Source organism: Aplidium turbinatum, chromosome 7 (assembly GCF_918807975.1).
Source record: "Aplidium turbinatum chromosome 7, kaAplTurb1.1, whole genome shotgun sequence".
Lineage (NCBI taxonomy): Eukaryota > Metazoa > Chordata > Ascidiacea > Aplousobranchia > Polyclinidae > Aplidium > Aplidium turbinatum.
The window spans coordinates 11,051,910-11,074,350 of record NC_137478.1 but is presented as its reverse complement, the minus strand read 5'-3'; the positions used below and the strand labels follow the sequence as shown (position 1 = coordinate 11,074,350).

Below are 22,441 nucleotides of genomic sequence, written 5' to 3'. Positions count from 1 at the left end.
CAAATGAGAAAAAGTATTTGAAAAACGCTAAATCAGACTGTTATTGAAAATTTAACAGTCTAACTAAAATCTTCGAACTCAAATTTTCTATCTTTTTCAACATGTGAGGATGTTAAAACCTATTGTGTCATCTGGGAAAAAGAGAAAAGAAAGCGTTAAAATCTAATTTTTAGAAAAAATTATTTAAACGTTTGCCCAAAGTTAGAAAAACCTGGAAATTTCTACAAAATGTGACAAATCAGGCCGTATCTTTAGGTGGCCATGCAACAACTATGTCTTCTCTTGTTTCGTCATTCATTTCTTCATGTTCATTGTCAGACTCTTCTACCATCTTATCCTTTGTATCTACTCTCCTCCTGTCTTCATCCATTTGTCTTTAAATTTCTCTCTCCATCCTTTTTTCTATTTCTTCCTCCTCTTCCAGGTCTTATCTTATTTATTTCTTATCTTCGTAAATTTATTTCTTATCTTCGTCTGCGTTCCTTTTCCTTCTCCCAGCTTTTCTCTTTTTTGCAATTGTTCCATCTGCTTCAAAGTTTTCAACTTGCACTTTATATTCTTCATTTGTTAAAATGCTTGCATTCATCTTTACTCTTCTTGTCATTGGTATGTCGTCCCCTTGATGTTAACACACTTTCTATCAAAACCGATTCATCTTTTGGCACGTCATGCGAGTACTTTAGGATTTATCTAATCAGAAATTATCCTGAAACGACACTACATTGCTCAATGAGACTTTTTTTTTTCTTGCTCATTGCTCAATTGAGACGACCTCAAAGCTAATCATATTGATTAAGGGCAAGTCGTTAAAGCATTTTATTTGCCTCAACGAAATTTCCTATTTGCCTATATACGAAACATAATGCTACCAGGACTGGTTAAACTAACACTGAACTGAGACTTCTGAAACTGGTAAATGCTTAGAAGAAGGTTAAGCTTTTGAATGGCTGAATGGCTACTTGGCAGGAGTTCAACTAGTGGAATGGTACAAAAATCAATTAACTACAAAGAACAAAACAAAATGATTGGAGCGTGAAACTTCACGCTTAACTTCGCTTTTCCTGTCATGAATCATCAGTACATTGGGATTAATGTATTTATTATAGATCAGGAAACTGAAACAATGCAAGTAAAACATTAAAATGTTAGTTTAATTCCTTATATAGCAACCAAAATCGTTTTAAAATGAAATTTATTAAAGATGGGGTAAAAAAAAACAAGCACAGGGAAAATAAAAACAACTGTTTTTTTTGCCCCAACACATTGTGTAGTTTTGGGGTAAAAAAAGACAACATAGAATAGAATGAAAGGTTAACAGCAATCAAACTTGAAGTACTGGAGTACAATCACACTAAAATATCATGTAAATACACATAAAAAAATTGTGATTGTCAACAATCGTTTTCGATCCACAAAAAGTTTAGTAAAGAGCAAAAAAAGTTTTTTTGGACAGTTTTTAGGTCAATTTAAAGGCATACTAAAGGAAAATTTCAAACCGGAATTAAGCGTTAAAATGAGTAAACTGAACATTTAAGAATACATTTCAAAAACAATTACCGAAAAAAATTTGTTTTCAATGGCGCTGGCAAGGCCCAAAGTCCAGAGTTTCATTTATTTTCATTTTTTTCAAAATGACCAAAACGTGCAAACACTGCTCGAGAATACGTCATAAAGGCCAGCAATAACAAAAGCCACGTTACCAATCTGATGTTTTGAGCAAACTGTCTTCTGTTTTGATGTAAATACATACATAGCCTACAGTCAAATCGCCCGCAGTAACAATTATTGCGTGATCGGTTGATTGCTAGCCTTTATGACGTAGACTGCACAGTCGCACGCTTCGTTGCTCAGGCTCAATCTCATTTTGAAAGCTCTGACAAAAGCACGCCCACAATGGTGGTCAGACCGCAATGGGGCAAAATTTTATTGAAAATCGTTTTATGGTAGCATGTTAAACACAAAGAACGTGGAAAATCGCCAAGTCAGGTTTTTCCTTTAGTACCCCTTTAATGATTTGTATAATACTTGAAGATTACTTACCTCTAAACCTGTATTGTATGTTAAAAAACTATGCAAATAAATGATGTTTCTAACTATGCAAAGCTTTTAAAAAAAAATCATTCTTAGGGGGAGTTGGGGGGGTTGTCCTTTTTTACCCCAAGTACCCCTATGTTTTTTTTTTGCCCCAACTGACTATATAATACTGTTTAGACTACAAACCAACATGAAAATTCTATAAACAATTAAAAGAAAGTTGAAATACTTTGGCCACAAGACTCGCAATAATTCTATTCAAAGACAACTACTCGAAGGAAAAATGAGTGGTGAACAAAATAGAGTTAGACCACCAAGAATTTGGACCAATGATATTAAAGACTGGTCAGGTCCTGATTAGAAAATTGCTGTAGAAAAATCTCACAACAGTAGTGCTTCATTCTCCAACCGTCGACGAGAGGAACGAAATTAATGGTGTTGAAGATTTCAGATTACAAACTCGTGGTTAGCCGTAGAGTTGGATCAATCACATCATTATAATAATAATAATGTATGTTTTTATATAGCGCTGTATCCATCGCTGAATGCGTTGCTCCTTAGCGCTTTACAAAGCAGACAGTGTCGATGCAGCCGTATAGAGCCGCAAGGGAGTACATTATTACCCGAATTCAATCCTCAGTGCCAAGCAGCAATTAGATTCAGTAACGTTTTTGAAAGGTCTTTGGTATGACCCGACACTCCGACAGGGTATCAAACCCATGCCTACCGATTCAGAGGCGGGCACACTAACCACTAAGCCACAGAGCAGGGTTTGCAAGCCGCATATTCAATTTCCGTTTTGAGATGAACCAGGCCAGAAGGTGAAAGTTGATGCAGTGGAAACCTTACTTAAAAATGGGCAATGAAGTGTTCAATAGTTTTGTATATTTTCTCTATGTAAACAAACTGTTCAAATTTATCAGTTCAATATCAGTTCAGTTCAGTTCAAGTTTATCAGTATCAGTTCAAAATTTTTAATTACATTACAATTGCATTGTTCTGAAATTTCCAAATTACAATTTACTTTTAAGAAAATGTAATTAGTTACACGTTTCAATTACAAAAATTAAATGTTATAGTATTAATGTTTATCGCTAATTTTAGACAGTTTGATTTTATCAAAGAAAAGTAGAATTGCATTTAATAAAGATTGGGTTGCAATGTAGAAGCCTCTTTTAAACCCCATGTTAAGGGGCTCAACAAAAGGACTGATGCCATGCGTGCAACTTACCAAATGTAATTGTAATTGCAATTACACAACAACGAAAAGTCCCAATTATAATTGATCCAATTCTAGTTGACAGCATCAAATGCATTGGCCAATAGACATCTTGGCTATGTATAATACATTCTACAATAGGGTGTTTCATTTGCTCCCTTTATTTGAATTTTGATCTGTCCCTAAGTTAACTCTGTTCCACTTTGGGAAAAAATAACCTTACAATAATTTTTAATGTCATGGCCTCCCGTTTACCCCCCACCGCAACCCCAACATTTCTGCCTACTCCAATCGCCATAACTCAACCCCCACTTTAGATAGACATGGGTTGTTGGGTATCAAATTTATTGGCATACCTCACTTTAATTCAAAAATGCTGCCAAAATAACAATAAGAGCAAAACATTTTTTTTTCTTGCGCAACGTAAGAAAAGTAGTTAGCATGAATAGCCAACATACGATGTGAACAACCAGACATAAGTGGCAATTGACACACCAAAATTAATCACATTGACACAATATTACCAAAAACCATCTATGAAGTAATAGGACATTACAATAAGTAATAGCATAGCAAGGGCTCACGAAACCTCCATAAAGCAGGCAGCAACGTGGTGTGTTGTGCTTAGCACATCGGTCTTCGCACCAAAGAGTGTTTACATTAATTCCAGCTACTGAAACCACTGTGTTGCTGTTTTCTTGGGCAAAAAAGGTCAAAATGATTGCCTCCATATCCAGTGAAACTACCCATCAGTGAAACTACCCAAACTACCCAACCACCCAAACTACCCAAACACTACACCAAAACTAATATCCAGTGAAACTACCCAAAATGATTGCCTCCATGAAACTACCCATTGGTAGTTTCAAATTCAAGCCGTATTGCAGGCAACTCCAAAGCGAGTGCTGCAAAAATTGCCAATAATGTACTATTAATATACTTAAACATGACCAGTGGTTATGTGCAAAGTAAAAACTTTAGAACAAAAGCAGAAAATACTGGAACTTTGTTCTGCTCAACATACTTTCCAGAGGGGTGATTATTTAGAGTTCATTAAACTCTGTCGCATTTTCCTGGAAAATTCACTACAAGACCCAATAACCTTCAAAAAGTCTGGAGCTTTGCATAAAAGCCAGATGGATGGCAAAGCTGATTTACTCCATTAAGATATGTCTTCTGGAAAAATACATTGGAGAGCTTCCACCTGGACCTGTTACTACCACTCAACAAACCTCAAAGATAAGAAGCTTTGTCAACTTCATCACTCTTGTGTATTCTCAGTGGTGGTTTACATGTTCATTACCCACTGATGCTCCATGGAATGATTTGAAGTTTTGCAAGATGCTGTTCACTTACAGCAACATTAATGACTATATTGCAACCAGTGTTCTAAAGGCATTAAAGAGACACCTTTGGTACTTGACAAAGAAAATGATTTCTCTTTCTCTATTCAGTGAAAACACTCTTGTTAAAGAAAAGAGATTTATTGCTGATCGAATGCTACAATGCATTGATACACACTCACTCAGCCATGCCCAAACAGCGACATGGATCTGGGTTTGAAAAGCCAACATTTCTACAACATTTTGGGCCATCAACAAGGCTTGGTGATTTAGTTGGACAAGATTCATGGTATTTTTTAAACTTGTTGAACCTGAACCATGAATTTTTGCACATGCCTGTTAATGAATGGCATGATAACAGCATCTTCAAAGAAAACCTGGTAAATGTCCAAGGAATCAATGTAATTAATGACTGTACTGAAAGGTATATATATTTAAGCTCAGACTTCTTGGGATCTTCTCACAGCGAAGACCATTAGCCTACCAAGACATCCCGCAAGTGGCACAAGAACACAGAAAGTGTAAACCATCCTTTCGCTAAAGAAGCACCCACTGTTGATGATGCCCAACCGCCTCTTTGAGGATTATATGCATGCATCATCAATCATGATAATAATATTGTTAATCAACTGGCTTGGGGAAAATCGTGCTTGCAGACTGCGAGTACATGTAACTGCAAGTTGCAGTTTTTGAAGAATGTAACTAATTGCAGGATTGTAGAGAACTTAAGCCCGTATTCTAAGATCCCACTTGAGTTCAAGCAGAAACTCAAGTTGGACTTGGTCCATGTACTGTATTTGGTGTACCATGGCCCAAGTTCAACTTGTGTTCCAGCTTGAACTCAATTTGGATCTTAGATTTGGATCTATACAGGCCTTAGTTAGTATCCTATCCATGCCCTACTTAATGAGCGTTAGCTGTTGCTGTGTTACTATTCATGATTCATGTCCCACTTGTGTTGTCGTCATTGAATTTTTATCCTCCAGGACAGAAAACATCATTGAAGCACAGTACATCGGTAATTTTTGCAGTACTCGCTTTGGAGTTGCCTGCAATGCGGAATGGCCCGTATCGGCGAGTCCGATTCGGCTAATCCGATTCGGCGAGTTCCCTATTCGACGAGAGCCTTTTTCGGCGAGTGCCCTAATTGGCAAGTTTTTGAAATTTTATTTTTGAAAGGGAATTATCGGGTACCGTAGCCTAACTGTTTTCACATCGTTTTAACGTCGCTGAACGTGCAGAAAGGAATAAAATGTTTGAACTATTAAATTCGTCATGTCAGTTCAGTTGTTTTTATTTCTGACCATCATATCAAAAACAATACACGTCAACATAGCAAAGATAAAAGCGACAAAACGCGAACGCTAAAACGTGCTTGAATTCGTCATGTCCGTTCAGTTGTTTTTAAGGTAGAAGCGACAAAACGCGAACGTTAAAACGTGCTTGTGACCGAAGTAAGTTATTGAGTTGAAAGAAATTTGGCACGGTCGCAACACCTTCAGAAAAATTTAAGATGTGAAGGGAAAATAAAAAAAAGAAAATGTTACAAAAAAAAATCATGTTTATATCTATAAGTTAGTACTTTTGAATAGTTAAAATGATTAGTTTGGATCAACAAATGTGTGGCCTACAGCTTGGATACAGCCTACCTACACCTACATACATACAGCCTACCTACAGCTACAGCGTGGCCACCCCGTAACCCCGTAAGTCGGCGCCAGTGGATTTGACCATATTTTTGCTGTGATACTATATGATTCTTTAGCATTTCTTTCAATAATGTATTTTTCTTATAGGCTTGAAAAGGGCTATATGACTAGCCGAAAACGTTCGCTTGTTGTTTTTTGTTTTTATAATGTTAAATGTAGTGTTGTTGCTTAGTTATGTCTGTTTATGGTTTAAAAGAGTTACCTCTCTACCCAAATTGTATTTTCTTATGTTGCTCATGAAAAAAAAATGCTCAGATTGTTATTTTGGCAGCATTTTTGAATTAAAGTGGTATATGCCAATAAATATGATGTCTAATTGTCCATGACCCATGTCAATTGACCCATGTCTAATTGTCTATCTAAAGTGGTGTTTGAGTTATGGCGATTGGAGTAGGCAGAAATTTCGGGGTCGCAGTGGGGGAGGGGTAAACGGGAGGCAACTTTCCAAAAGGTACCATTAAAAAATCCCCTTTGAGCAAAAAAAACAACAAATAATAGCTAAATTAAGTCATCGGTTTTCCATCGCCTGACTTGGTGCAGAGGGTTAGGGCGGTAATAGTCATTTCATTGACGTGGGTTTGATTCCCACCACTGCTATTGCTCTTTTTTCTTCTGTAATTACCAAACAAACTTCAAAGGGGATTTTTTAATGGTACCTTTTGGAAAGTTGCAAACGGGAGGCCATAACATTAAAAATTATAGTAAGGTTATTTTTCCTAAAATGGAACATAATTAACTTAGGGATAGATCAAAATTCAACCAAAGGGAGCAAATGAAACACCCTATTGTACAAGTATGAACATTATTATCGACGTTGTTTAGTCAGTTATCAAATTTGTTGCTACTAAGCACTTCTACAGATTGGTTTTATCTAAAACCAGATGGCTGTTCACTTAGTAGGTTACACTTTATGGTATATACACTATACATATAGCCTGTATATATTCATGCATTGTAGAATTTTATCGAATACTTTGCTGATTTAGGAAACCAACATTATATTCTTGATATCGCAACCATTAGAAAAGTTGTTGAGGCATCTCTGAGTGTGTGATTCACTTTGGTAAGCTTTCAAGTACAACAATCCCAATCTTTAGTTTTGAAAACTGTCAACACAATGTTGTACTGTATGTATCATATTTCAGCGAAAACTTCACATGCTGTTGTAAAAGCTGTTAAAAAGCAGTGCTCACCAAAAGTATGACAAAAATTAGTAAAATTAGATTAATTACCAAAGTTTTCAGATGACGAGATCAAAGTGAGGCCGAGTAAAGCAGATAACTCAATATAATTGGCACACACTGTCAAAACAGTGAGAAAGCCACGCAGTGAAGAAAACTGAAACATACAATACAAGTTTAGCTCATTCCAATTATACTCAATATTATATACTTGGCATTGCATCATAATGTGTGTTGATGACACACATACGCTGATACACAGTAGATAGCATTTGAAGCTCCTTCGTATTGTCATTAGTGTTTACATCCAGGTCATTTCATTATAATTTTAAGAGTGAAAATCTCTGTGGCCATACCCTTCCCCTACGCAGTGTACCTACTGCACTGAGGAGGCTGGAAGGCTGAAATGGTGTGCACTGTCTGCAGTTATGGACGCTCTTGGCTTATGCTGATTGAGCACTTTACTGGAGGCACCTTGCTGTGCATTGCGCAAAGCTGACTGCCTGCAGTTTGAGCACTTAGACAAGGTTGTCAGTAGTACCATTTTTTGGAGCTTGGGTTCCACAAATGGGAAAATGCCACAAGAAGGTATATATCTCTGCGGCCATACCAGTGTACCACTGTACCTACTAGTACTACACTGAGGAAGCTGGAAGGCGAAAACGGTCTGCACTGTCTGCAGTTATAATCTTTTTGTATGTTGAGTAGAGAGTAGTATGAAAAATGATGAACAAAAAAATGAAATTTGTTTAATGGTTAAACGGTTTGAAATATTTACCACTAGATAGCGATTTTAGGTATGAGCGAGGTGGTCAAGCAAGCCTTTTTCTTAATATGGTATATGGTATAGTGTACATGTATTGTACACTATACCATATAAGAGTACATGTATTGTATGTATCTCTATATTTTGGGGGTCAAGCTGTTTTTTTTTTTTTCGCTGAGACTTTTCGGTCATTTGTCCGAAATGACTTGAAAAAATTCGGTCATTTTTTATTTATTTCGGTCATTTTTTTTGATGGAAATATTTCCTTTCAAGTAGCTGATACAAACCAAAATTTGCTCTTCCTGACCAGCTACAACATGAAGTTTCGCTGAGAAACGTTGTCGTGTTATATCTGAAAAAGTTAGAACAGACAAACGTTTCTTCAACGTTCATCAGCGAAACTCAACCTTGCAACACCCGACCGCAGACATCTTTTATTGCACAACGGAAAGGAATAAAAACAAGAATGACCAAATAAAAAAACACGTTACGCTCTAATGGTTCGCATTTACAAAGTGATTTAACTTGTCAACAATTTCACCGCTCACGTTGTAGCGTGCTCGCGTTGCCGTGCCAGTGCACGTATGCCACGTCATAATTGAATGTTTTGTATGATGCAGCATTCAACCTCAAACGCATAAGTTTATCTGCAGTTGAACAACGCAAGCGATTTCTTGCTGGAGTTTGCAACCGAGAAAGCAAACTGAATCCACGTTCTGCGGTTGCGATCTCTTCATTAAAAGTCAGAAAAGCATTAGCAATTAGCTGCCAAACCTGGCCAATCTATGCCACGCTTCGCAGCTATTGTTAAAACTTTCCGCCAATTGTCACCTGGTTCGCAATTACACATTACTTCAAATTAAAATTTTTTAATGGAGTGGAGTACGACGTTGCAAAAACCATCACACAAAATCACTATCTATCGATGTGGAGTCAAACATTTCACAGAGGTTATCACCAGCTCAAACGTTAACAACATTATGCAACATGCTGGGATAACTTCCCGACTGACAGATCAATCTTTTCCACGACTCGAAGGAAAGATTTGAAAACACAGTGGCATTTCTAAAAAGTTGAAGTCTTTGAGTGTGTTACTTTCGTGTTTGCGTTTATCACAAGCAATGAGACATTGGATCAACATACAGTACAAAGGGATACTTTGTTGTTTATTGAGGTCTGGTCAATAACATTTCGAAAGTGCTGACCACCAGCTCAAAAATTGATAATATAATTATGCAACATGCTGAGAAAATGACCCGATTGACAGAACGGACCGATCAATCTCTACCAAGCGGTTTGACCTTTCCAAGGCAACGCAACATTGCGTCACACTTGAAAGCACCAAGTCAGTCACGTTTGGGAAATGTTTGGGAAAAGTTTGGGAAAAGTCTATGTCTTGTATTTCCGATTGACAAAAAATTGTAGAGTGGCGCAAGAAGCTTCTTTGCAATCACTGAAATCGTTTTGCGCGCGTTGACTACATCTTTTTTCGAACATTTTGACTGAATTGACAATTTTTTTTCGGACATTTTGCTAAAAAATTGGTCAATAACCGACAAATGACCGAAAAAAAACCCCCAAGGGTCAAGTAATTCAAATCTGAGGTCTAAAATGCATTTAAATCAATCCAAATGGGTCAATAGCATTTTAAAATCAATTTTCATACTTTGCACATGACGAACTTCTGGAGCCATTTTTGGAATGTTTGGGACAAATCTTTTTTTTATCATGATCTATGATGCCCATTCTACTATAAAAAGTATGATTTACGATTTGGTATTGACCATAGAAAAAATTGCAAGTCTTATAAATAATCTTGTAAATTTCGTGCAAATTAAACGGAAGATTATTTTAGGTTTCTTTTTAATGGTTATTGCATAAATGATGCACAGGATTCCTTGTCCACTCTTTGATCATCATTGTGCAAGGAACACTGTGCTATTGAAGCGTCTGGCAGGCTCCAGCTGACATAATTGCAAACAGAAGCCCTTGCCCTTGCCTACTTTTCAACAGAGTACTGTGCACTTGTTTGGTGGCACTGCTCACTGCCACAGTGACAGAATGTCTGTGTCCTACACCAGTGGTTCTTAACCTTTTAACAGTGGGGGAACGGCAAAATTTTTAAAAAATGTTTGCGGACCGGCAACCAAAGATCGTAGTGAATAGAATGAATATTTGTAACAGGGTTGGAAAAAATCATGATTTTTTTAAAAAAATCGGATTTTTTTGATTTAAATCGGATTTTTTTGATTTAAATCAGATTTTTTTGATTTTTTTATATAAAAAAGCGTCGAGTCTACTTGGGGGAAGAAATCATTTTAGTAAGATAGCAGAATTATTTTTAACCTCTTGATTGATTGAAAGGCTTTGCTTTGCAAGTGTTTAATCATTTTTATTATCATATTGTAGGCTAGCCTGTCTACTGCACATATTTTTAAGTAGGTGTGATATGTTGCTTTATACTAAATCATAATGTGCATATCAAGATTGAGGTACGTCTCAGACTGTCATCTCACTACAGGGTCATTCCATGTCAAATCACCCAATGGGTTAAACACCACCTTCTCCGATTTTGATGAAATTTAGCACGTTTGTTGCATATGGGCAGAAACCCCCAAATTTAAAATGTTATCGTGATCGGACCTATGGTTCTGGAGATATTGACCTTTGAACTTTTGACCTTTTCGACGAGGCGCCAAAGTTTAAAACTCAATTTCTCATTAACCGCTTGACCAATACCCATGTGTGAGGTATCATTTTAAAGGGAATTTACTCAGGAATTTATTTTTGACAATAAAATCTGAATTTAATTTTGTTTAGAAGTAATGACCTTTTCACCTATATTTTGACCTTGAATTTCACCTTGTGGAACAAGTTCGATTTTTATTTTGAAATACCCAAATTGTAGTCAAGGTAATGGACTATAACCTCTGTAAAAATCAGAACACTATTATTTTTCGTTTTTGAGATATGTGGATGTAAAAATTCTGTATTTTATAAAAAGTAACTTTTTTTTGGTTGTCACTCAAAATCTAGGCTTTTGGAACTTCATATTCTTTATTTTACAATTAGCATCATGAACTGCAGTATAATTTAGTTTGACTCAAAGTAACTAGACTGCATTTAAAAAGTGACCAAACTTATTTCAGGTCCTGACCAATAAAAAGAAACAGGCATGAAGTTGAACCAAAATGATTTTGCAGTGACCTAAAAAAGCTATGGTCATGTTGGTTAATTGACCAAAAAATAAACGACAAAAATTCTAAAACAATTTCAATTTGCATAGCAGTGGTAAATTGTTTTTCTCTTTATTTCTCTTCGTGTATGAGGTAATGCCGTCGCGCATGCATCTGCGTCAATTTCACAATCAGTGCAAGCATTTTACAGCTGATGCGCTGACCCGTCAAAACTGGGGGCTTGGCACCATCAAGCAAAAAATCAAAAGTAAAACAGAAGCTAAAAAGAGGGACAGTCAAACTAAGGCGTGGTCTAGAAAAGCTCTATGAAACTCAACTGGAATCATCAGAATCAGAGACTGATAATGAAAACCACGATATTCAACTATACAATTCTATGTTCGGTGAGCTGATAAATAGATTCAAACAAAGTAATTCCTATGCTGAACGTGTTCAAATACTGACTCTCTTTCCGTTCACCATTGAGCGCACAATGCAACTATTTGCAGCAACAAACTACATGGTTAAAAAGAGCAGGACTGTCAAAACGGAAACCAGAAACGTTTGGTTCTATGTAATTTGAAGGAGCTTCATGCAGCTTTCAATGAGACTCAAATGCAGTTTGGTTTGAGCAAAGTAGGGTTTTCTACATTTGCGGCTCTTCAACCAAAATGGTGCGTATTAGCTGGAACTTCAGTGACACACTCTGCGTGCATGTGTAAGATACATCAAAGTCCAAAACTAGAGCTTGATCGATATCACTTTTTCAGGCCGATACCGATATTTATCAAATTTTTAGGCCGATACCGATATATATCGGCCGATATATATCAGCAACGAAAAGTTTGTCACCAACAAAGTTATTAAGCAACAAACCAGTCCAAGAAAGTTTATGCATTAGTTGCTGTAATGGAAAAATCATTCTTAACACTAATCACAAAAAAACACCGAACAAAAAAGAAACAACCCAGGCCTCGAAATTCGTTTTTGCTGACGGCGGACAAACGTGTCCGGTCGGAATTCTTCGCCATTTAAGAGGTATGGCTACGGTTTGTAAGGCTTTTTAAAATTTCAACGAAGGCTTTCATGAAACCAACAAGGTGCGCTTGGAGAGTCAAAGCGCCGTGTAGCTGCAATACGCTGCATAACTGATTAACTTCCACCGAACGAGGTCGTGTGGCTTCTTGCGTCACAATGGTCTGGGCACGGGTCGGAAAACTTCTACAATAACGCTACTATGTTCTTCTGTGCAAAGTTTCACTAGGATTTTTTCTTTGGGTTTATTTTTGCATGTCATATGAGCAAAAGTTAATTTTCCCTGGGCCTTTTCTTTCTTACTGTAATACCAAAATTTGACAAATTTTGCTGCATCTTGCTGTGATAGCCTACTCGTATGATCTAATTTTGTAACAAATCTTGCCTTATCAATATCACTCGGAGATCAAAGCCAAACATTGTGACGTAAGACTTGAAATAAGTTGCGCGTGGTTAGTGTAGAAGTGCACCGGTACTCCCATCGATTCTTAGCGAAGAGTTTACCTTTGTTACGCTGATGCAATGTCAACAATCGTTGAAGCAACGTCAAAATCGAACGTTTTCCTGCTTGAATGGAAGCTAAGGGATACAGTATTAACATTTTCTAGATGCGCGCACTAGAATGGGCGAGAAATCACATTCTCGCAACAATTGTTCGTGCTATGCAAGCACGTAGGAGCAACTTGTGTTTCTTCTAAAGGCATGTATGGCTGGTTTTGAGTTTGCTGGCCGATGTTCATCGGCGAAAAATAGCCGATACAATATATCGGCTATACCTGATATCGGCCGATATATATCGGCTGACCAATATATCGGTCGAGCTCTATCCAAAACTCATGGTGAAATCATTCAGTTTCACAACAAATCAATCGTCTCAAAAGTGCGACACGTGTAGATAGTTTTTTGCACAGTGACTTCAAGTGCCGGCGGTACGTGAGTGACCTGTCCAGGGTTATGCCGAGGTATGTAGGTTCGGCAATTATAGCTCATGAAGTTTTTCTTAATTTGAGCATTGTATTTGTACCAAATATTGCAGGTAAATAGTAAAGTCAAAAAACAACAAAAACGTTTGAAAACACATTTTTAACTTAGACTAACATTCAAACATACTAAATTAATGATTAGTACAAGTCTGTAAATTAGTATGGAAGGTGATAAATATCACAAAACTGTTCAAATTTGAAAAATTCTCAACTATTCTTCAAGCACTGTAATTCAGCCTATTAATTCTGTACGGTACTTAAGATGTACCGGTATGATATTACACGGTTGTGTCATATCATTGTAAATTTAAATGCATATCAAGCAATTGGAAAACTCCTAAATGAATGCAGATTCATCCAATATAATTATATACTGCCGCTGTTGCTTTATCATGACAGGAGAATAATGATAAAACATCAAAGATCAATGCTCTTTTCTGATGTATTTATTGTGAAATGTTTGTGATTCAGTGAAATGTTCAGTGAAATGTTTTGTGATTCAGTCCTGAAGTCTAGACTTCAAGTTAGCAATCATTCAGATACGATATTTGACTTTGCAAAAATTTTTACCAAAAAATTTTTTTTTTCGTAAAATACAGAATTTTTACATCCACATATCTCAAAAACGAAAAATAATAGTGTTCTGATTTTTACAGAAGTAATAGTCCATTACCTTGACTACAATTTGGGTATTTCAAAATAAAAATCGAACTTGTTCCACAAGGTGAAATTCAAGGTCAAAATATAGGTGAAAAGGTCATTACTTCTAAACAAAATTAAATTCAGATTTTATTGTCAAAAATGAATTCCTGAGTCAATTCCCTTTAATATGATACCTCACACATGGGTATTGGTCAAGTGGTTAATGAGATATTGAGTTTTATAATTTGGCGCCTCGTCAAAAAGGTCAAAAGTTCAAAGGTCAATATCTACAGAACGAATGGTCCGATCACGATAGAATTTTATATTTGGGGGTTTCTGCCTATATGCAACAAACGTGCCAAATTTCATCAAAATCGGAGAAGGTGGTGCTTAAAATTTCATTTTTTTTGGGTGATTTGACATGGAATGACCCTACACTAAGATCTTTCCTATTACGTTTGAGCTCACATCACTTTGCTTTTTTGCTCAACTGATGCATAGCCTACAACTAGACTTTTTGCAAAGAAAGTTCAATTGTGTAATATAATTATGTTACCGACGTACCATACCAAAACAATAAAAGTTCAGATGACACAAAATTGCAGTTTATTTTGCATTGAGAAGTTTGTACATAAATACAAGCTCGCCAGCTTTTGCAGTGCCCAATCGATTTCGAACTTCTGATTGAACCAGACCAAAAGTGGAAAAAACTCGCTCAAAAACTATGTTTAGTGAACAACACTGTTTGTGAACGAGTCTGCTACTATTCGGTGAGTCCGATTCGGTGAGTCTGATTCGGTGAGTTCCTAACTTCTAACCCCTAACCTTAACTCCTAACCCCTAACCCTAAAACGGCAATGATAATTAGGCTACGGTACCCGATAATTTAAAAAAAAAAAATTGAAAAAATCCCCTGTTAAGGGATCGGACTCACCGAATCGGACTCACCGAAACGGGCCATTCCGGTTTGTGAACTGCCAAGTAAACTAAGTTGCCTTTCAAAACATGCATAGCCTTAAGTATTTAAATATAACTTTTGTATTACAAAGAAGCAGTGAAACGTTTGTTGATGTATTTATTTTTATTTTAGCAAATAAAAAATCGTTTGATTTTTTTAATTGATTTTTTTGATTTTTATTGGTTGATTTAAATCATGATTTAAATCAATGATTTAAATCATTTGATTTAAATCAACCAACCCTGATTTGTAACGTTTTGTTAACTAAAGTTGTCGTTGCGCACCATAATGCAAGGTTTTAGCATATGATTTGTATTCAGGACGAAAATTAGAATAAAACGGCAATCAAAACTCAAACAGAAAAATGTCAATCCATTTCCATACAAAATCAATGTCAGTGGGAAATTTGCTACTGTTACGCTGCCAGTAGCCTATGTGAGGAAAACGACATATCAAAGAAGTTTCTAAAACACGTAGCTCTGTTTCGGCATCCAGGCGATTTCTTTGCTTTGTAAAGCCAGACATGAAAAAGAACTGTCGTTTCTAAATAGCTGGTTGAAACAATTACCATCAAATCGTTTGTTTTTGAAAGTTAGGCACAAATTCGTTTGCAAGAGATAACCAGAAGTGTGACGATGATGTTTTTCGAATCTGGACTGCAAAGTAGAAGCATAACATATTGTAATTCAATCAGACTTTCTTTTTCATGAAGATTAAGGTCGCATGTGTTGACATCATCGATGCATGGATTGTTCATCTAAAAGTTTCCATGTCGAGGATCTTCATGTTACGCAAAATGAACCGTTAAAATTGTTAGCTAACTCTTTCAATTGTTGACTCACAACGCTCAGCACCTCTTTTTACTTTTTTCACCACTCCATTTCACCAGCATTTTCCCTAGCAAATCGGCTTGTCTTCATTCCATTCTTTGAAAAACAAGATCTTTGCTTTCTCAAACTCCGGTTCTGGCAAATTTCCATTGCAGGCCTGACTTTATCCCGGAACTTCAAACTTATCTAATTCCAAATTTTCGTCTCCAACGACTTTGAAATTTTTCAAAACTTTTTAAAAACTACTATGCAATTTGTCACAAAAACATTATCAAGGGCACAGAATTAAGTCATCAAAAAGTTCACCTTTATTATCAAACAATTTTACATGGAGATATGTCAGTTTTACAGCTGGGCATGTTTCACAGTGCGATCACAAGTTTACAATATGCTAATGACTGCACATTAAAATAAGCTTTGCAGAAAGTAAGATTTTTTGCGGACCGGCAAAAAAATTACACGAACCGGCACCGGTCCGAGGACCGGCGGTTAAGAACCACTGTCCTACACCATTGGATAACGTCCCAATTCTTACTGATAACCAACTTTCTGAGCTTGTAGCAAAAAAGCCACTCTGATAGGGTGAAAGCTGACTTGGTAACTTCATAAGGCTTCCGCCATTTCAGCAAATGTTCTGTTTAGCAGGCCATAGCCCTAAGAAAATGCGTTAGCATTTTTCTCTAGAGCAGTGTACTGTTCATAATCATGAGAGAAATTGGGGAATCCTCATGCCCCCCATTTTAAGGACCACTGCTCCACAAGCAAGCAAAAAAATATTGGAAATGGAACTTTCAGATGCACCATACAAGAAAAATGCATTAACCTTCAAAGATCATACGACAGAAGCAAAGGCAGATTAAAAATGAGGTGAACTTGTAAGTCTCACATCATTCATGTATTGCGACAAAATGATCGCATGTCAGTTGTGTTCGCGAGAATAGGTTGTGTACTGGTAGGCAATTACATAAATTCAGTAAGTTAAATGTAATGATACTCCTTTACAACACATCTTTTACAAAAAAATCAAAATGAAAAAACGATTAAAGACCGCCTTACCTTTTTAGATTCATCGATAGCTTGGTAAGAGTACCAAATCCAATAGCCATAACAAATCAAATACCTTGGTGTGGTATGCAATGCAATGCATGCCCTCCACACATATGCTTGTGGGGTAAGAGAAATAGCAGCACTAACCGATGGAAGAAAATTTTTAACCTAAAATGAAAAAATATATGAAATAGTTGCTGGTGAAATATCTTCCGACTACTAAAGTAGCCTACTTATTTGTTTTGAGTATTTATTTTTCTGACCAAGCTCATTTAATAACACTGACACATTACACACCATAGATTGCACATTAGGGTTATGACTAGGATTTTTTTTTGCCTGTAGCAGGAATCAATGAACATTTTGGTATAAATGTAGAAAATTATAATTATTTTGTTCAAATTGTAAAAAATATCCTGCACAAACTGACTTTAATTTTTGACATTGGTCCAAATGTAAGAAAAAAATTATTATACAATTCAAAACTTATTCTTTGCTACAAATTTAAAGTTCAAATATTTGTCCTTTTTGCACTTCTGGTAAAGTTCTTCCATCAATTTGACTCCCCTTTCTGCAATTATGTTAGTGCGTGGGACATCTACAACGGACTTATCCAAATTCCAATGGGTTTTAAGGCACTTTAAGGCTCCAGGACATTCGAGCTCAAAGATAGCATCAAATAATCTTTGGTATATATATTCTATCTTTAAACCTTTGGTTAGAAAACCAGGCTTCCCGCCACGCATTGAATGAGCATGATATCTCCAGAGTTACTCTCCATCTAGGGATGAGGAAGTAGGCAATCATATCATAAATGGCTCTTGAATTCCATCTAGCATTGTGTAGAGATGAAAGTTTATGCCATTTGATTAGTGGAAATCTACCATTTTCTTTGAAGAAGCGGAATGCTCTGCACAACTCAAAGAGAAACTTAAAATCATCCCTCCATCCTGGGTTTTCAACTATTTCCACCTCAATTTCTGGCTTGTAGTATTGCTGCAAGTTTTCGTAGTGTTTCACAACATCATCTACAAATTTGTAGTTGAGAGTTGGTTTTGTTGAAGACGTCGGGTTGAAGAACTCGAGTACATGCTTTAAGACTATCAAGAATATGATGTTGGCAACCAATACCGGTATACTGTGGTTTATCAAAACCATTGCTGACCATTGCATTTTGCAGTTTCACAACAACGCCATTCAGCCATCCTGTTTTAACAGATGTTGTGTCACATATATGATCATTTTCAAATTTTTCCATGCATCATATTCATCTAATAGGTTTTCTAGACTGCTGAAAATATCTTGAGCTGTTCCACTTTCGCATTTTAGAACACCCAGTTTGATTTCTCTTGATGGACTTTTCAAGCATACCACCTGATATTCATGTTTGCCAATCTTTTTTTCATCAAAGTGTAAACAGAAATTATTTTCCTCTTTCATAATTGATTTTAATTTTAGCTTTGCATTGTTGCCATCTCACATAACTGCTCTCCAAACACCAGATTGTGATGGTGTGGGAACACTGATTCCATTATCAGCCAGGCTAGCACAGACAACTGCTGCTTTGTTGGTTGAAAGAGAATTGTGTATAACCAATTTTGATGCATGCGATGTAGAAAAATGCAACACTGGTTTTGACTGGGTAACATTGGCACTGTATTCTGCCATAGTACTGTCTGCATCACTTGTACAACTCTCGATATCACTTGATGTCGTCTCATCTTCTTCATTTGGTGTGACATGATGTGAAGCCACATTGGTACTGGTATGTGAAGCACTTGATGTTTGCACTCTCTTTGAACGGAATGGCCCGTTTCGGCGAGTCCGATTCGGCTAATCCGATTCGGCTAGTCCGATTTGGCGAGTTCCCTCTTCGGCGAGAACCTTTTTCGGCGAGTGCCCTATTCGGCGAGTTTTTAAAATTTTATTTTTGAAAGGGAATTATCGGGTACCGTAGCCTAACTGTTTTCACATCGTTTTAACGTCGCTGAACGTGCAGAAAGGAATAAAAATAAAATGCTTGAACTATTAAATTAAAATTCGTCGCGTCAGTTCAGTTGTTTTTATTTCTGACCATCATATCAAAAACAATACACGTCAACATAGCAAAGGTAAAAGCGACAAAACGCGAACGCTAAAATGTGCTTGAATTCGTCATGTCCGTTCAGTTGTTTTTAAGGTGGAAGCGACAAAACGCGAACGTTAAAACGTGCTTGTGACCGAAGTAAGTTATTGAGTTGAAAGAAATTTGGCACGGTCGCAACACTTTCAGAAAAATTTAAGATGTAAAGGGAAAATAAAAAAAAGAAAATGTTACAAAAAAAAAACCATGTTTATATCTATAAGTTAGTACTTTTAAATAGTTAAAATGATTAGTTTGGATCAACAAATGTGTGGCCTACAGCTTGGATGGAAAGGAAATTATCGGGTACAGTAGCCTAGTTATCCCTTCCAGCAAAAATTTGTTCCAAGATCCCAGTTAGCCTAACAGTTCATTTTTACATTGTAGTAACAGAATGAGAAAGCTAACCAAATGTGTGGCCTATCGTTTTAACGTCGCTAAACATTGAAATCGTGTAGAAAAGAGAACTTTGATGACTAGGATACGTTGCCTTAAAGCAGCCGCCGGCTATCGCGGCCATGGCCGCTAAGTAGTGCTTGAATGACCGCCTGTGCTACCTCCTCAGTCGACCAAGTTTGGCGGCCGGTTTCTTCTAGCCAATTATGTAATTTCGCAATAGAATGATCGTGGATTAAATGTCGAAAATATGTAGTATCAAAGAGTGACGCAGAATTAGGTCAGCGCATCATAGTCACTACTGTTGTATTGAATATATCCAGCTGCGATCACCAGCGCTGTAAGTCTTGTTTGCAATTCACGATGTTTATTTTAACGAAGTGTTAATCCGGCAGCAGTGGCCGAGTGGTTAGCGCGTTGACCTCGCAGTCGAGAGCCTGCATGTTCGACTCCAGCCTCCGCACTTGCTGTTGTTTCTCTGGGCAAGAAACTTTACGATAATTGCCTCTACCCGGTGATCGATTTCGAGTAATGGGTAGTACCAAATTTAAGTCATAAGTAGAGTAGATAACCGGAAACAGACATTGCCGTCGGCTGCAGCGTGGGTCAGGTGTACGTCGGAAGGCGTACACCGATGCATAGCGCTCAAGTCCGCTTTCCCGCAATGCAGGGTAAATATATGACAAACAAACAAACAAACAAGTGCTAATTTACATCGGCTGGCAATATTGTCGTTTTTATATCGATTCAATGTTGTAGAACATTGAATCGTTGTTAAAAAGGAGAACTAGGTTTAGTTGACATCCGTGGGTAAAACACGTGTCTTCATAGTTGAGAACGCTGTGGGTTAGTGACTTCACACCCTCAATGGTGACATCATAACGGAATAAATGGTCAGGTTTTATGAAAGGCGGTATGCAGTTGAAACAATTTACTGACCTGCGAGCAGTTAAAACAATTTAGGGTCGTTAGATGGTCCCGCAATACCGGATTACAATCCCGATAAAGCATTTAATGCGTGTTACAACGATTCTATCGCAGAACGTCGCCCAGACTTCAACAACGCTAAGTGATCATTTTAACATTGTTGCAAGTTTAATGCTATTTACTTGTGCTATCGTTATTGTGTTTTGGCCTCCAAGCACACAGAATTGGCCGCCGAGAAGGAGCTCTCGGTAGGCCACAATGGCTGCTGAAAAAAAACACGAGTTGTAAGGCTTGCGTTGAAACTGAGAAACATTCACAGAAGCCCTTCAATACGTTGCATTTTTAAGATTATGCATTTTTAAGATAATGTATTCAGACGTTGAATCAATGTACAAATGAACTGTTAGGCTAAATGGGTTCTTGGAACAAATCGAAGGGCTTCTGTGAATGTTTCCCAGTTTCAACGTATCCTAGTCAGCAAAGTTCTCTTTTCTACACGTTTTCAACGTTTAGCGACGTTAAAACGATGTAAAAACGGCAATTTCTGCTAGTCAGGATAACTAGGCTACGGTACCCGATAATTTCCTTTCAATCCAAGCTGTAGGCCACACATTTGTTGATCCAAACTAATCATTTTAACTATTCAAAAGTACTAACTTATAGACATTAAATATGATTTTTTTTTGTAACATTTTCTTTTTTTTATTTTCCCTTCATTTTTTAAATTTTTCTGAAGGTGTTGCGACCGTGCCAAATTTCTTTCAACTCAATAACTTACTTCGGTCACAAGCACGTTTTAACGTTCGCGTTTTGTCGCTTCTACCTTTTTCTAAACCTTTGCTATGTTGATGTGTATTGTTTTTGATATCATGATCAAAAATAAAAACAACTGAACTGACATGACGAATTTAAGCACGTTTTAACGTTCGTGTTTTGTCGCTTCTATCTTTGCTATGTTGACGTGTATTGTTTTTGATATGATGGTCAGAAATAAAAACAACTCAACTGAACTGATATAACGAATTTTAATTTAATAGTTCAAACATTTTATTTTTATTCCTTTCTGCACGATTTCAACGTTTAACAATGTAAAAACGGCAATTATAATTAGGCTACGGTACCCGATAATTCCCTTTCAAAAATAAAATTTCAAAAACTCGCCGAATAGGGCACTCGCCGAAAAAGGCTCTCGCCGAATAGGGAACTCGCCGAATCGAATTAGCCGAATCGGACTCGCCGAATAGTAGCAGACCCCTCTTTGAAGGATTGACGATTTTGGAGTGTTAACAGCCGAGGCCTCATCGAACAGCTTATCTTTGCGATTAGTGGATCAACTTGCTTCGCTCATCCCTTGACTTGCTCGTACTCGATTGCTTGATCTTTCAGCAAGGTCCAGTTGATGTACGTTGGATGCCCCTCAAATCGATACCACTTGTTGATATATTCCAAGGTAATGGTGTAGAACTCCTGGAAGCTCGCTTTGAGAACCTTAGCATGCTCTTCATCGACTGTTCTTAGTAGTTCGTCTGTTGTTGCTCCGAAAAATCCTGAACACTGGCGTTGCAATATTTTGATCTTGAAAGATTCAATTATCTCTGCCAGTTCTGGAAACAATGCGGTTGACTTTTGCAGCAGTAACAGTGGTTTATTGAAGAGCAAGAGAGCGCTGTGGAGGAATGATACGATGATCTATGGCCTCCAGGTTAATGTCACAATTGCAGTGTGCGGAACACTAGAAGTTCAAGCTTCGTTTGATACCTTTGATTTCCCTCTCAATAATCGTCACAAAAAACGTTTTTACGCTTGCTCATTTTAAATCAGATTTAGCCTTATAAGAAGCTAATAAACTACATGTGCAATGTAATTCAGATAAATTTATCAATCATTAATCGCTTTACTGATTTAATCCAAGTGTCGACTGCACTGCACCCATTTACCCATTAACAACCACTTCGCAATAAATGCTGCCTTCTCCGCAGCCTATTCTACTGTAGCCTAAACTGCTGTACCACTGCCCTGAGTGCCCTAGCTGTCTCATCGCTTAGAAGTCAAATCCTGTGACGTGTACGCCAT

The 22,441-nt window shown here is 37.1% G+C and overlaps 1 protein-coding gene across 1 annotated transcript in view; it reads right to left on the bottom strand.

Annotated features, from left to right (window-relative positions):
• LOC145774402 (acyltransferase PGAP2-like) overlaps positions 1-22,441 on the bottom strand; it is a 46,638-nt gene that overhangs the window by 10,843 nt on the left and 13,354 nt on the right. The window contains exons 2-3 of the mRNA XM_082585651.1: positions 16,933-17,091; positions 7,538-7,643 (exon numbers count right to left, since the gene is read on the bottom strand). Of these exons, the coding sequence (XP_082441777.1) occupies positions 7,538-7,643; positions 16,933-17,091 (265 nt within the window). The remainder of the gene's footprint in view (positions 1-7,537; positions 7,644-16,932; positions 17,092-22,441) is intronic.